Raw genomic sequence first — 16,512 nt, 5'->3', positions numbered from 1 at the left:
CTAGGATCATCAACAACTAGCATGGGTTGCTAATATGACTAGGACCATCAACAACTAGCATGGGTTGCTAATATGACTAGGATCATCAACAACTAGCATGGGTTGCTAATATGACTAGGATCATCAACAACTAGCATGGGTTGCTAATATGACTAGGATCATCAACAACTATCATGGGTTGCTAATATGACTAGGATCATCAACAACTAGCATGGGTTGCTAATATGACTAGGATTATCAACAACTAGCATGGGTTGCTAATATGACTAGGACCATCAACAACTAGCATGGGTTGCTAATATGACTAGGATCATCAACAACTAGCATGGGTTGCTAATATGACTAGGATCATCAACAACTAGCCTGGGTTTCTAATATGACTAGGATCATCAACAACTAGCCTGGGTTGCTAATATGACTAGGATTGTGCCTTTGGCTACTGCACAATGAAATGTAGAATATAATATAAGGCTTTGTATCAGTATGCTGTACGTGTGATAAATAAGATACATAACGAATATACTGTATACACATGCCAATTTAATGCCACTAAATTATGCAAATGTACCTATAGACTGATAAGCATGACCAGTCAAATGTATTTACATCAATGAAGAGGCTAAAAAGCTTTATTTTGCAATGGGATTTTTTCTTCTCCCAGTGACAATTTTATTTGTTGGCTTCAAAAAATAAAAATGGCCTAAACCCGACTATTACCAGCTAACGGAAACCCTGGTGTGTGCTTTTATGTAACACACAGTCTACCCACTGACCTGTTGCCCTCTGATGTATTTCCATTCCACTCTTCAATACAAATACAAAAGATGTATATGACACAATATGTATCTCGTTTGATTACGTAAAGGCTTACCAGGCCTCTGTGCCCTTTTGATATTTATAGTCCTCCTCACATCACATCCTGGATAGATGTGTGGGATGATGAAAGCTGCAGGAGGGCATGTGGAAGATCTGTCAGAGAGAGTGGGAGAGAGCGAGTGCGTGGGAGGCAGGAAGAGAGCAGAGGAGAGAAGACCGCAGCAGGTAACCTAGCAGTTAAGAGCGTTGGGCCAGTAACCGAAAGGTCACTGGTTGGAAAAATCTGTCGATGTGCCCTTGAACAAGGCACTTAACCCTAATTGCTCTTGTAAGTCGCTCTAAATAAGAGCGTCTGCTAAATGACTCAAATTCAGAGAGAGAAAGAAAATGGTATTTAAAGAGATTGGGGTCATTGTCTTCTAGTCTGGGGTCATTCCAAACACAGGGGCGTTTTGATATATTTAAATGTGCAAAAAAATGGATGACCTTTTGTGTTTATTTCAAAAGTGATTTATTCATGAAAAGGTCGTAATTCGGAGAAAAACGAAACACAACAACAAAACGGCTCTTGTTCCTGTGAATTGTGTTATGCTGATTATGCAGACTCTGTTTTTCCTCCTCCTCCCTCCCCCTCCTCTTCCTCCTCTGCTTCCTCCTTCTCCTCATCCTCCTCCCTTCCTCTCTCCCCCTCCTCCTCCCCTTCCTCCTTATCCTCCTCTTTCCCCCTCCCCATCCTCCTCCTCACAAACATTGATTGAATGCGGGTGCTTTGGCTGTGTGGAGTGACTGTTGTCAGTCAAAGTAGAGCTTACAATGTAGCCCCAGTGCTCATCAGAGAGGTTGAGCGCTGCCGTGGTCGCGCACCGAGTCACACTCTTCCTCAATCCCTCCGTCCCTCCGTCGCTTCATCGCTCTCTTCCTCCCTCCCTCCCTTCCGCCCTCCCTCCCTCCCTCCCTCCCTCCCTCCCTCCCTCCCTCCCTCCACCAGACAGAAGACTGCAAATCAGGGTGTGCTTGAGCGTAAAGAGGCCTGGCTCAGTGTTGGGTAAGCACAGGGACTGTCAATCAAACATGTTGCTCTGCAGCCTCCCTCCCTGTCTGTCTGCTAGTCTGTCTCTGAGATTGACTTTAGAGAGCTCTTGGCTGCGCTCACAGTGCGATACAGCTTAGGACACATACCAACGCACGCACACAATGAAAAACACACACAGAAAAAGGCCTAACACACACACTAATGTGTACACACATGCTGTAGAAGACCCAACATACATCGCATACACATACGCAGACGTTTGGTATTTGGTATTTTATTAGGATCCCCATTAGCTGTTGCAAAAGCAGCAGCTACTCTTCCTGGCGTCCACACAAAACATGAAACATAATACAGAATGACATAATACAGAACATCAATAGACAAAAACAGCTCAAAGACAGAACTACATGATTTTTTAAAAAGGCACACGTAGCCTACATATCAATGCATACACACATACTATCTAGTTCAAATAGGGGAGAGGCGTTTTGCCACGAGGTGTTGCTTTATCATTATACATACAGTACATGCTCATTCACATAACACTTAGATCAACGATGTACATACAGAACAATGATCAGGTGGCCTCCCGAGTGGTGCAGCGGTTTAAGGCACTGCAGTGCTTGAGAAGTCACTACAGCCCCGAGTTCGATCCCAGGCTGTGTCGCAGCCAGCCGTGACCGGAAGACCCATGAGGCGTCACACAATTGACCCAGCGTCGTCCGGGTTAGAGGAGGGTTTGGCCGGCGTGGATGTCCTTGTCCCATCGCCTTCTAGCGACTCCTTGTGGCGGGCCGAAACTGACTTCGGTCACCAGTTGTACTGTGTTTCCTCCAACACATTGGTGCAGCTGGCTTCCGGGTTAAGCAAGCAGTTTCGGAGGACGCATGGCTATCAACCTTCGCCTCTCCCGAGTCGGTACAGGAGTTGCAGCGATGGGACAGGACTGTAACTACCAATTGGGTAGAAAAAGGGGTCAAAGTAAAAAAAGAAAATTGATCAGATGTGTGTGTGCATGATCTGATATGAACAGTGTCTTTCATACTTACACAAACACACATCCTCATGCGCACACACACACACGTCTTATCATCGCTGAGATAGAGCGATCCCATTTCCCACGGATCAGGACCCTGAAGGCAAACTGCTCTGTTCCCTGATCACAACTACACACAGTATATTCTACAGTTCCACATCCCCATGCTTTAATGATGAATCAGCTGTAGAATAATGTATTACTACTTCCTGGGGCCTGGGGTAGCCAGCTCTAATGGTAGCAGGCCTGGGGTAGCCAGCTCTAATGGTAGCAGGCCTGGGGTAGCCAGCTCTAATGGTAGCAGGCCTGGGGTAGCCAGCTCTAATGGTAGCAGGCCTGGGGTAGCCAGCTCTAATGGTAGCAGGCCTGGGGTAGCCAGCTCTAATGGTAGCAGGCCTGGGGTAGCCAGCTCTAATGGTAGCAGGCCTGGGGTAGCCAGCTCTAATGGTAGCAGGCCTGGGGTAGCCAGCGCTAATGGTAGCAGGCCTGGGGTAACCTGCTCTAATGGTAGCAGGCCTGGGGTAGCCTGCTCTAAAGCTAATAGAGTATATTCATTTTTTTATGTGACACAGCTACAGTATATTGTAATCCACTCAGATTCACTCAGCTAGGCGGTGTACTGTGCTGTATCTATCTTATATTGTATCCAGTACACAACTACACTGTATGTCATATTGGGAATAGCATAATGTGATAATTTAAATATGAATAGGCTTATCCAGACGGTCATGCATCAACAACATCTGTCTTGACCAAAGGGACAGAATCACGATACCATGGTCAATCTTCTGATCTGATGCTCCCGTCATTGTGAAAGATAGAATGATTGTTTGATCTATCAACTTCAATTTCATTTACAGTAAAGATAATCTATTCTGGTCCTGTGTACTTTCAGCGACTGATAAATCTATCAATAAATCTATCAGGTTTACGCAGAAACAGAGTGCTACTTTTTCTTTATTCTCCTGGATAGTCACTAGTTGAAATATCCTCTCGGGTTAGGAAGGGTTTTTTAGCCCGAGAACATTGTTGCAGTCATAATAGAATGTCATGTGAGAGAGAGAGAGAGAGAGAGAGAGAGAGAGAGAGAGATAGAGAGAGAGAGAGAGAGAGAGAGATAGAGAGAGAGAGAGAGAGAGAGAGAGAGAGAGAGAGAGAGAGAGAGAGAGAGAGAGAGAGAGAGAGAGAGAGAGAGAGAGAGAGTCCCATATCTATTGGGAGAAGTACCACAGTTTTCCATCACAGTAGCAAGATTTGTGACAAACACCATTGCAAATACAACCCACATTTGTTTGTTTATTTTCCCATTTGTACTTTAACTATTTGCACGTCATTACAACACTGTATATAGCCATAATATGACATTTGAAATGTCTCTATTCCAATGAAACTTTACTGTAAATGTTTGATTATTTATTTAACTTTTGTTTCCCATGCCAATAAAGCCCTTTGAACGGAATTTGAATTGAATTGAGAAAGAGAGGAAGGGAGGGAGAACATCATTGTATTTATAAGAAGTGACTTTCCTCAAAGTGTATCCGTGTCTGTGTTCTCCTGACCTTTGCTTTGATGTGGATGGCAGCAGGGTCAAACGCTGTTCAAAATAAAGATCAGACGGGGGCCCCCTTTCATCCTCTAAAGTTCAGTCACAAAAAAGTGGCTTTGTTGATTGACACGACTGCCGTCTTTTGGTACCTCCCTGTATCCCACCTCTCATCAAATCAAATTTTATTTGTCACATGCTTCGTAAACAACAGGTGTAGACTAACAGGGAACTGCTTACTTTCAGATTAACAAGGCTAATCTGAAAACAAAACTCCCTAAATTCTATCAGCATATCGATTGTGCTACCAGGGCTGGTAAAACCTTGGATCATTGTTATACTAACTTCCGCGACGCATATAAGGCCCTCCCCCGCCCTCCTTTCGGAAAAGCTGACCACGACTCCATTTTGTTGCTTCCAGCCTACAAACAGAAACTAAAACAGCAAGCTCCCGTGCTCAGGTCTGTTCAACGCTGGTCCGACCAATCTGATTCCACGCTTCAAGACTGCTTCGATCACGTGGATTGGGATATGTTCCGCATTACGTCCAACAACAACATTTACGAATATGCTGATTCGGTGAGCGAGTTTATTAGAAAGTGCATTGACGATGTCGTACCCACAGCAACGATTAAAACATTCCCAAACCAGAAACCGTGGATTGATGGCAGCATTCGCGTGAAACTGAAAGCGCGAACCACTGCTTTTAACCAGGGCAAGGTGACCGGAAACATGACCGAATACAAACAGTGTAGCTATTCCCTCCGCAAGGCAATCAAACAAGCTAAGTCCCAGTATAGAGACAAAGTAGAGTCGCAATTCAACAGCTCAGACACAAGAGGTATGTGGCAGGGTCTACAGTCAATCACGGATTACAAAAAGAAAACCAGCCCCGTCGCGGACCAGGATGTCTTGCTCCCAGACAGACTAAATAACTTTTTTGCTCGCTTTGAGGACAATACAGTGCCACTGACACGGCCCGCTACCAAAACCTGCGGGCTCTCCTTCACTGCAGCCGAGGTGAGTAAAACATTTAAACGTGTTAACCCTCGCAAGGCTGCAGAACCAGACGGCATTCCCAGCCGCGTCCTCAGAGCATGCGCAGACCAGCTGGCTGGTGTGTTTAAGGACATATTCAATCAATCCTTATCCCAATCTGCTGTTCTCACATGCTTCAAGAGGGCCACCATTGTTTCTGTTCCCAAGAAAGCTAAGGTAACTGAGCTAAACGACTACCGCCCCGTAGCACTCACTTCCGTCATCATGAAGTGCTTTGAGAGACTAGTCAAGGATCATATCACCTCCACCCTACTTGACACCCTAGACACACTCCAATTTGCTTACCGACCCAATAGGTCCACAGACGACGCAATCGCAACCACACTGCACACTGCCCTAACCCATCTGGACAAGAGGAATACCTATGTGAGAATGCTGTTCATCGACTACAGCTCAGCATTTAACACCATAGTACCCTCCAAACTCGTCATCAAGCTCGAGACCCTGGGTCTCGACCCCGCCCTGTGCAACTGGGTCCTGAACTTCCTGACGGGCCGCCCCCAGGTGGTGAGGGTAGGTAACAACATCTCCACCCCGCTGATCCTCAACACTGGGGCCCCACAAGGGTGCGTTCTGAGCCCTCTCCTGTACTCCCTGTTCACCCACGACTGCGTGTTCATGCACGCCTCCAACTCAATCATCAAGTTTGCGGACGACACTACAGTGGTAGGCTTGATTACCAACAACGACGAGACGGCCTACAGGGAGGAGGTGAGGGCCCTCGGAGTGTGGTGTCAGGAAAATAACCTCACACTCAACGTCAACAAAACAAAGGAGATGATTGTGGACTTCAGGAAACAGCAGAGGGAGCACCCCCTTATCCACATCGACGGGACAGTAGTGGAGAAGGTGGAAAGTTTTAAGTTCCTCGGTGTACACATCACGGACAAACTGAATTGGTCCACCCACACAGACAGCGTTGTGAAGAAGGCGCAGCAGCGCCTATTCAACCTCAGGAGGCTGAAGAAATTCGGCTTGTCACCAAAAGCACTCACAAACTTCTACAGATGCACAATCGAGAGCATCCTGTCGGGCTGTATCACCGCCTGGTACGGCAACTGCTCCGCCCACAACCGTAAGGCTCTCCAGAGGGTAGTGAGGTCTGCACAACGCATCACCGGGGGCAAACTACCTGCCCTCCAGGACACCTACACCACCCGATGTCACAGGAAGGCCATAAAGATCATCAAGGACAACAACCACCCGAGCCACTGCCTGTTCACCCCGCTATCATCCAGAAGGCGAGGTCAGTACAGGTGCATCAAAGCAGGGACCGAGAGACTGAAAAACAGCTTCTATCTCAAGGCCATCAGACTGTTAAACAGCCACCACTAACATTTAGTGGCCGCTGCCAACATACTGACTCAACTCCAGCCACTTTAATAATGGGAATTGATGGAAATTATGTAAAAATGTATCACTAGCCACTTTAAACAATGCCACTTAATATAATGTTTACATATCCTACATTACTCATCTCATATGTATATGTATATACTGTACTCTATATCATCTACTGCATCTTGCCATCTTTATGTAATACATGTATCACTAGCCACTTTAAACTATGCCACTTTATGTTTACATACCCTACATTACTCATCTCATATGTATAGACTGTACACTATACCATCTACTGCATCTTGCCTATGCCGTTCTGTACCATCACTCATTCATATATCTTTATGTACATATTCTTTATCCCTTTACACTTGTGTGTATAAGGTAGTAGTTGTGGAATTGTTAGGTTAGATTACTTGTTGGTTATTACTGCATTGTCGGAACTAGAAGCACAAGCATTTCGCTACACTCGCATTAACATCTGCTAACCATGTATATGTGACAAATAAAATTTGATTTGATTTACAGGTCCTTTTTGAACAATGCAGAGTTAAAGATAAAAAAAGATATAAAAAATAGAAATGGTGACGAGGAATAAATACACAGTGAATAACGAATAACAATAATGAGTAAAAGTGACATGGCTATATACAGGGAGTACCAGTACTGAGTCCATGTACAGGGGTACGAGGTAACTGAGGTAGCTATGTACATATGCGTGGGGTTCCTGTTACAGTGCTTTATGGTTCCTGGTAGAACCCTTTTTGGTTACTGGTAGAACTGTTTTTGGTTTCAGGTAGAGCCCTTTTTGGTTCCAGGTAGAGCCCTTTTCCAGGTACAGATACAGTTTTTCTAACAGTGTTATCACTCTCTTCTCTTCTCCCCTTTCACTATCTTTGCTCTCTCTCCCCTCACTCACTCCTTTTCTCCCCTCCAGATTATCAAGGACCAGAAGCTGCTGATCATTGTTGGTGGGATGCTGCTGATTGACCTATGCATCCTCATATGCTGGCAGATCGTTGACCCGCTGAAGAGGACCGTGGAGGAGTACAGCTTGGAGGTAAGTCTGGTCGACCACATTAACCCCATTTATATTTACAAAAACACACTCTGACCACATTGATCAAGTTGGCTACCCTCCTGTAGGTTTCCGCTCCAACCCCAGTTGTAACTAACCTGATTCAGCTCCGCCCCACACACCTTTAAACAGCTTGGAAAATTCCAGAAAATGATGCCATGGCTTTAGAAGCTTCTGATAGGTTAATTGACATAATTTGAGTAAATTGGAGGTGTACCTGTGGATGTATTTCAATGCCTACCTTCAAACTCAGTGCCTCTTTGCTTGACATCATGTGAAAATCAAAAGAAATCAGCCAAGACCTCAGAAAATAAATTGTAGACCTCCACAAGTCTGGTTCATTCTTGAGAGCAATTTTCAAATGCCTGACAGTACCACGTTCATCTGTACAAACAATAGTACGCAGGTATACACACCATGGGACCACGCATCCGTCATACCGCTCAAGAAGGAGACGCGTTCTGTCTCCTAGAGATGAACGTACTTTGGTGCGAAATGTGCAAATCAATCCCAGAAACAACAGCAAAGGACCTTGTGAAGATGCTGGAGGAAACAGGTACAAAAGTATCTATATCCACAGTAAAACAAGTTATATGTCGACATAACCTGAAAGGCCGCTCAGCAAGGAAGAAGCCACTGCTCCAAAACAGCAAAAAAAACATGGGGACAAAGATCATACTTTTTGGAGAAATGTCCTCTGGTCTGATGAAACAAAAATAAAAACGTTTGGCAATAATGACCATCGTTATGTTTGGAGGAAAAAGGGGGAGGTTTCCAAGCCGAAGAACACCATCCCAACCGTGAAGCACGGGGATGGCAGCATCATGTTGTGGGGGTGCTTAGCTGCAGGAGGGACTGATGCACTTCACAAAATAGATGGCATCATGAGGGAAGGAAAATTATGTGGATATATTGAAGCAACATCTCAAGATATCAGTCAGGAAGTTAAAGCTTAGTCGCAAATGGGTCTTCCAAATGGACATTGACCCCAAGCATACTTCCAATGTTGTGGCAAAATGGCTTATGGACAACAAAGTCAAGGTATTGGAGTGGCCATCACAAGGCCTGACCTGAATCCTATAGAACATTTGTGGGCAGAACAGAAAAAGCGTGTGCGAGCAAGGAGGCCCACAAACCTGACTCAGTTAAACACCAGCTCTGTCAGGAGGAATGGGCCACAATTCACCCAATTTATTTTGGGAAGCTTGTGGAAGGCTACCCGAAACATTTGACCCAAGTTAAACAATTTGAAGGCAATGCTACCAAATACTAATTGAGTGTATGTAAACTTCTGACCCACTGGGAATGTGATGAAAGAAATAAAAGCTGAAATAATTCTCTCTACTATTATTCTGACATTTCACATTTTTAAAATAAAGTGGTGACTCTAACTGACCTAAGATAGGGAATTTTTACTTGGATTAAATGTTAGGAATAGTGAAAAACTGAGTTTAAATGTATTTGGCTAAGGTGTATGTAAACTTCCGACTTCAACTGTACATTTGCATAAGTATCCTTTACTTTATTGAAGCGCCTTTGGCAGCGATAACAGACTCAAGCTTGGTACACCTGTATTTGGGGAGTTTCTCCCATTCTTCTCAGCAGATCCTTTCTATCTCTGTCAGTTCGGGTAGGGAACGGATAATTCCTTCGACCTCATGGCTGGGTTTTTGCTCTAAAATGCACTGTCAACTCTGGAACCTTATATAGGCAGGTGTGAGCCTTTCCAAATGGTGTCCAATCAATTGAATTTACCACAGGTGGGCTCCAATCAAGTTGTAGAAAAATCTCAAGGATGATCAATAGAAACAGGATGCACCTGAGCTCAATTTCGAGTCTCACAGCAAAGGGTCTGAATACTTATGTAAATAAGGTATTTATGTTTTTTCTGAGGTCACTATGTATATATATATATATTTATATATGATTTTTTATTTAGTCCGGCTTTAAACTTACTTTTGAAAGTTGTAATAATAGAATGCACAAATCGGGTAGTGTATCATCAGTTCCTCTTGTCATATTAGTCATTGCAGACCTTGGAGAGCTATTTATAACTTTTAAGAAATGTCCAGATCAACTAGCCCATGTCAGCTAACGGTTTTTATTTAGGTTTTTTAGCCCATAGATATTGTTGTAATTTTTTTGTCACTCAATATCACATGAATACACATTAGACATGGCAAAATGTATAGAATTGCAAGATTATGTTTGCACCCCATGACAAAATGTGTAAAATTGCAGGAAATAAGCTTTAAACCTACTAAATTATTTCCACCAACAAGAGGGGTGTGAACAGTTTGTGACATGAACAGTGCTTGTGCCCATAGAAATAGATGTGGTGCGTGAAAAAGTTTGGGAACCCCTAATATAGAGTATAACCAGGACTCAGATTATTTCCTCACCACACAAACTGACAGGGGAAAATACTTGGCCCTAAGTTCAAACCCCTGTTTTTCACCACAATGTAATACCCTCGTCTTGGTGGCACAGGTAGATTCTCTGAAAGTGATAATAGTTCTGGATCTGGGGCACCAACAGTAAGAACAGATCAGCAGCTGGGGCACCAACATGTTCGCCAGTGAGAACAGATCAGCAGCTGAGGCAACAACATGTCCATCAGTGAGACCAGATCAGCAACAGGCTTTATTGTGGTTCCGGTGGTTATTTTAGGGTCAGGAGGATATGAGGCACTCTGCCACCTCCTGTCCTGTGCCTCTGCTAGCCAGACCCTTTCCTCACCAAGCCAGCTGGGATGTGGGGTGTTGGCAAGCCCTGGCGGAAAGAAACACTTGGCAACCCTCTAACCCTGCTGCTGGGCAGGGGGTGATGTGTAGAGCACTGGTGGGCTCCGCTCTGCCAGGATTGGTTGAGGGGTTTGGATTTATCTTTGCCAGGATTGGTTGGGGTGTGAATGGCTTTTTGGATCCTGGCACACCATATTTGGGCTGCAAACTGTTGCTTTTTTGAGCTCTCCTAGCTGTGCCGTTGAGGAGCTAGAGCAAGCACACTTGTAGTTGTTTTGTTTGGAACACAGCCCTGCATCCCTGCCATCACACAATTTTAAAAACGGTTCAGATGGGCATCCTTTGAAAGCTTGCTCTATTGCCAACATGACTAGCTAAGTTATAAAATACGATCTTAGAGTGTTAGGCTTTCACAGGGCAATTCAGAAAAACAGATGGTCATTTTGGTGCGCATAGAATGGAGTCATGAGGGCATTCAGGTGTGTGTGCTGCGATACATTTACTTCACAACAGACAAACAGGTTCATTCTGTTCAGGACAAGCCAGGGTATAACGTCATGTCATCTTGTAACTGTACATCAAACATAGTGATCATAAACATTGACACTGTATCTGACTTGAGTTTTATGATATGGAAAGGTGAAGTGCACATTTGGACTCATGGGTGTTTGGCTTGCTTGTATGACATCAAAGTGGTATTAATTATAATTCTCAACGTCTCCTCTGTAAGAATACATCGAGTCCTCTTAATGTAAAATATTTCCTACATTCAGACCACGAAAACATTTAAAAAGTTACTCAGTTAGCGGGAGGGATGGGGACGACTTCTTGTCTCGTGCGGTGCATTAGGTTCAGAACGTCTGTCAGTCAAAACCCATACAACGCTGTGAAGCGCTAAGTCTAGGCTCTTGTATAAGTTAATCCACTGTATTCCAATTTAGTCGCTTATCAGTGCCCAAATCTGCCATTTTCAACCTATATACGAGTACGAGTGTAAAGGGTTTTCTGAGCCTGCCTGGCGTGCTCACTATAGCCTTGATAACATGTTAATTCCTGATTGTTGTCATTGTATACAGTGGGTCAGTGGAGTGTTATCACAGCCCTAAACCTATGGAGTGTTATCACAGCCCTAAACCCGTGGAGTGTTATCACAGCCCTAAACCTATGGAGTGTTATCACAGCCCTAAACCCATGGAGTGTTATCACAGCCCTAAACCCATGGAGTGTTATCACAGCCCTAAACCCATGGAGTGTTATCACAGCCCTAAACCCGTGGAGTGTTATCACAGCCCTAAACCCATGGAGTGTTATCACATCCCTAAACCCGTGGAGTGTTATCACAGCCCTAAACCCGTGGAGTGTTATCACAGCCCTAAACCCATTGAGTGTTATCACAGCCCTAAACCCATGGAGTGTTATCACAGCCCTAAACCCATGGAGTGTTCTCACATCCCTAAACCCGTGGAGTGTTCTCACATCCCTAAACCCGTGGAGTGTTCTCACATCCCTAAACCCGTGGAGTGTTATCACATCCCTAAACCCGTGGAGTGTTATCACATCCCTAAACCCGTGGAGTGTTCTCACAGCCCTAAACCCGTGGAGTGTTATCACATCCCTAAACCCGTGGAGTGTTATCACATCCCTAAACCCGTGGAGTGTTATCACAGCCCTAAACCCGTGGAGTGTTCTCACAGCCCTAAACCCATGGAGTGTTATCACAGCCTTAAACCCGTGGAGTGTTATCACATCCCTAAACCCGTGGAGTGTTCTCACAGCCCTAAACCCATGGAGTGTTATCACATCCCTAAACCTATGGAGTGTTCTCACAGCCCTAAACCCATGGAGTGCTATCACAGCCCTAAACCCATGGAGTGTTATCACAGCCCTAAACCCATGGAGTGTTCTCACAGCCCTAAACCCATGGAGTGTTCTCACAGCCCTAAACCCATGGAGTGTTATCACAGCCCTAAACCCATGGAGTGTTATCACATCCCTAAACCTATGGAGTGTTCTCACAGCCCTAAACCCATGGAGTGTTGTCACAGCCCTAAACCCGTGGAGTGTTATCACATCCCTAAACCCGTGGAGTGTTATCACAGCCCTAAACCCATTGAGTGTTATCACAGCCCTAAACCCGTGGAGTGTTCTCACAGCCCTAAACCCGTGGAGTGTTCTCACAGCCCTAAACCCGTGGAGTGTTCTCACAGCCCTAAACCCGTGGAGTGTTCTCACAGCCCTAAACCCGTGGAGTGTTCTCACATCCCTAAACCCGTGGAGTGTTCTCACATCCCTAAACCCGTGGAGTGTTATCACATCCCTAAACCCGTGGAGTGTTATCACAGCCCTAAACCCGTGGAGTGTTCTCACAACCCTAAACCCGTGGAGTGTTATCACAGCCCTAAACCCGTGGAGTGTTCTCACATCCCTAAACCCATGGAGTGTTCTCACATCCCTAAACCCGTGGAGTGTTCTCACATCCCTAAACCCGTGGAGTGTTATCACATCCCTAAACCCGTGGAGTGTTATCACATCCCTAAACCCGTGGAGTGTTATCACATCCCTAAACCCGTGGAGTGTTCTCACATCCCTAAACCCGTGGAGTGTTATCACAGCCCTAAACCCGTGGAGTGTTATCACAGCCCTAAACCCGTGGAGTGTTATCACATCCCTAAACCCGTGGAGTGTTCTCACATCCCTAAACCCGTGGAGTGTTCTCACAGCCCTAAACCCATGGAGTGTTCTCACATCCCTAAACCCATGGAGTGTTCTCACAGCCCTAAACCCATGGAGTGTTCTCACATCCCTAAACCCATGGAGTGTTCTCACAGCCCTAAACCCATGGAGTGTTATCACATCCCTAAACCCATGGAGTGTTCTCACATCCCTAAACCCATGGAGTGTTATCACATCCCTAAACCCGTGGAGTGTTATCACATCCCTAAACCCGTGGAGTGTTCTCACATCCCTAAACCCGTGGAGTGTTATCACATCCCTAAACCCGTGGAGTGTTATCACATCCCTAAACCCGTGGAGTGTTCTCACATCCCTAAACCCGTGGAGTGTTATCACAGCCCTAAACCCGTGGAGTGTTATCACAGCCCTAAACCCGTGGAGTGTTATCACATCCCTAAACCCGTGGAGTGTTCTCACATCCCTAAACCCATGGAGTGTTCTCACAGCCCTAAACCCATGGAGTGTTCTCACATCCCTAAACCCATGGAGTGTTCTCACAGCCCTAAACCCATGGAGTGTTCTCACATCCCTAAACCCATGGAGTGTTCTCACAGCCCTAAACCCATGGAGTGTTATCACATCCCTAAACCCATGGAGTGTTCTCACATCCCTAAACCCATGGAGTGTTCTCACATCCCTAAACCCATGGAGTGTTATCACATCCCTAAACCCATGGAGTGTTCTCACATCCCTAAACCCATGGAGTGTTCTCACATCCCTAAACCCATGGAGTGTTCTCACAGCCCTAAACCCATGGAGTGTTATCACATCCCTAAACCCATGGAGTGTTCTCACATCCCTAAACCCATGGAGTGTTCTCACAGCCCTAAACCCATGGAGTGTTCTCACAGCCCTAAACCCATGGAGTGTTATCACATCCCTAAACCCATGGAGTGTTATCACATCCCTAAACCTATGGAGTGTAGTGAATGTATTAGCCTCTCCGAGTATGAGCCTGTCGCTGCATGTCTGTACTGGAGCTGGGCTGTGGAGCTGGGGATCCGCAACATTCCTGCCTGACCGGCTCTCTTCCCCCACCATCGCCATCCTCTCCTGGGCATAGCTCTGCTGGAGGAGTGCCAGGCTGGTGCCTGGAGCCTGGCTCCACTGGGCCTTTGGACCTCTGGGCCAGCAACAAGACACCAAGCAACAAGATCACACCAGCTACAGAGAGGGAGTGTTGGCAAAAGAGAGCGAGAAAAAACTAAGAGAGAGACAAAGATAGAGTGATAGATAGATAGAGAGAGATAGCCCTGGGATAGGAGTTGTGTGGTGGTGCGTCCCGGCTGACTGGACCGTGTGGCAGGCGGGGGTGGCGAGGGAGAGATGGGATCATGGCGTCACGGCAGATGGCGGACCCCTCTAGAGAACGCAGGCAGAGAGTGAGAGAGATTAGCTGTGATTGATTGGTGCGAGAAGAAGGACCATTAACTCTGAGGCTGTGTCCCAAATGGATACCTATTCCCTTTGTAGTGCACTACTTTTGACCAGAGCCCTATGGACTTTATGAGCCCAACGAGCTCTGGTGAAAAGTAGTGCAATATAATATATAGGGAATAGGGTGCCATTTGGGACTCATGCGCTGAGTTTCCTACAAGGCTTCAGGCCTGGTTGCCCTGTCGTCCCTCTCCTAGCTTCCTCGCCCCTTCCCTTTCTCCCCCTCTGTCTCCCCTGATTCCCACTATCCTCCATTACACTGCTACTCCAACATCAGGATGTATTAGGAGGACTGGGAGGAGAAACAGTTGGTGACCTTGAGCTGGCGTGACGGTGTCCATATGCGATCTCCAAGGACATAGTGTATATACAGAGATGTGGCTGTATAGAACTGACTTGTGATTGTGTGCGTTTAGTCTGCTCTGATGAGAGGTAGGGTTTGTTGTCTTAAAGGAACATTCCAGAAAGTTTTCAAGATATAGAATTTTCAAAATACAGGAATACAGTCGATATATATGATGCAAAATGCATCATACTGGCTGTATTTCTGTATTTTGGAAGTTATATACAGTATCTTGAAAACATGATTACTGTCATGCAAAACATTTTGGGACTATATCAACAATGGACTAATGAAACAAATGTCAAAAGATAGTTTTGGGGTGGAATTTTCCTGTCAACTAGATTCAGCCATGGGCAAATGTTTTCTGGAGCGGATGGTCGGGGGGCCAGAACATAATTACAAATCATTAGTAGACTGCAAATTGACTGCAAGAAGCCCAAACAGACATAATGTTTGACTTAAACATAATAATTTCAAACCTTGCTTACATTTGTATGTGATCACGTGTCTCTCTATTATGCATGGGAATAATTGGGAACAAATTTCTTAAATTAAAATCACTTGGAGCTGATTTCCTGGAGTTTTTACAGTCTTTCATGTCCAACAATGAAAATATATTTTTTATATATTTATATATTCTTAATTTCATTCCTTTACTTAGATTTGTTTGTATTATGTAGTTGTTGTGAAATTGTTAGATATTACTTGTTAGATATTGCTGCACTGTCGGAACTAGAAGCACAAGCATTTCGCTACAACCGCAATAACATCTGCTAAACACGTGTGTGACCAATAAAATGTTATTTTATTTTATTTGAGGTAGGAAGCCCCATTCATGTACTCATAGATGTGACACAATATAAACAACATGTACAGGTATATCCAAAATCAAAACCATAGCCTACATCAGGGTTCCCCAACTGGCGGCCCGTGGGTGGTTTTATTTGGCCCCCCAAGTTTTCTGAGCAAAAATATATAAATACATATATGGATGAGCAATGTCAGAGCGGCATAGACTAAGATACAGTAGAATAGTATAGAATACAGTATATACTGTACATATGAGATGAGTGCAAGATATGCAAGATATGTAAACATTATTAAAGTGACAGTAAAGTGACTAGTGTTCCATTTATTAAAGTGGCCAATGATTTCAAGTCTGTAGGTAGGCAGCAGCCTCTTTGTTAGTGATGGCTGTTTAACAGTCTGATGGCCTTGAGATAGAAGCTGTTTTTCAGTCTCTCGGTCCCAGCATTGATGCACCTGTACTGACCTCGCCTTCTAGATGGTAGCAGGGTGAACAGGCAGTGGCTCGGGTGGTTGTTGTCCTTGATGATCTTTTTGGCCTT

At 45.0% G+C, this 16,512-nt stretch overlaps 2 protein-coding genes across 2 annotated transcripts in view; both read left to right on the top strand.

Moving 5' to 3' along the window:
- LOC120036483 (gamma-aminobutyric acid type B receptor subunit 2-like) overlaps positions 1 to 10,733 on the top strand; it is a 251,318-nt gene extending 240,585 nt beyond the window's left edge. Inside the window, exons 13-14 of the mRNA XM_038982922.1 lie at positions 7,766 to 7,888; positions 10,629 to 10,733. Coding sequence (XP_038838850.1) covers positions 7,766 to 7,888; positions 10,629 to 10,733 — 228 coding nt within the window. The remainder of the gene's footprint in view (positions 1 to 7,765; positions 7,889 to 10,628) is intronic.
- Positions 10,734 to 11,760: 1,027 nt separating this feature from the next.
- LOC120036482 (extensin-2-like) lies at positions 11,761 to 14,403 on the top strand. Its single transcript, XM_038982921.1, has one exon. The coding sequence runs from the start codon at positions 11,761 to 11,763 to the stop codon at positions 14,401 to 14,403; it is 2,643 nt and encodes an 880-aa protein (XP_038838849.1).
- The last annotated feature ends 2,109 nt before the right edge of the window (positions 14,404 to 16,512 follow it).

This window comes from Salvelinus namaycush, unplaced genomic scaffold (assembly GCF_016432855.1).
Source record: "Salvelinus namaycush isolate Seneca unplaced genomic scaffold, SaNama_1.0 Scaffold135, whole genome shotgun sequence".
Lineage (NCBI taxonomy): Eukaryota > Metazoa > Chordata > Actinopteri > Salmoniformes > Salmonidae > Salvelinus > Salvelinus namaycush.
This window is presented reverse-complemented; position numbering and strand designations above follow the sequence as displayed.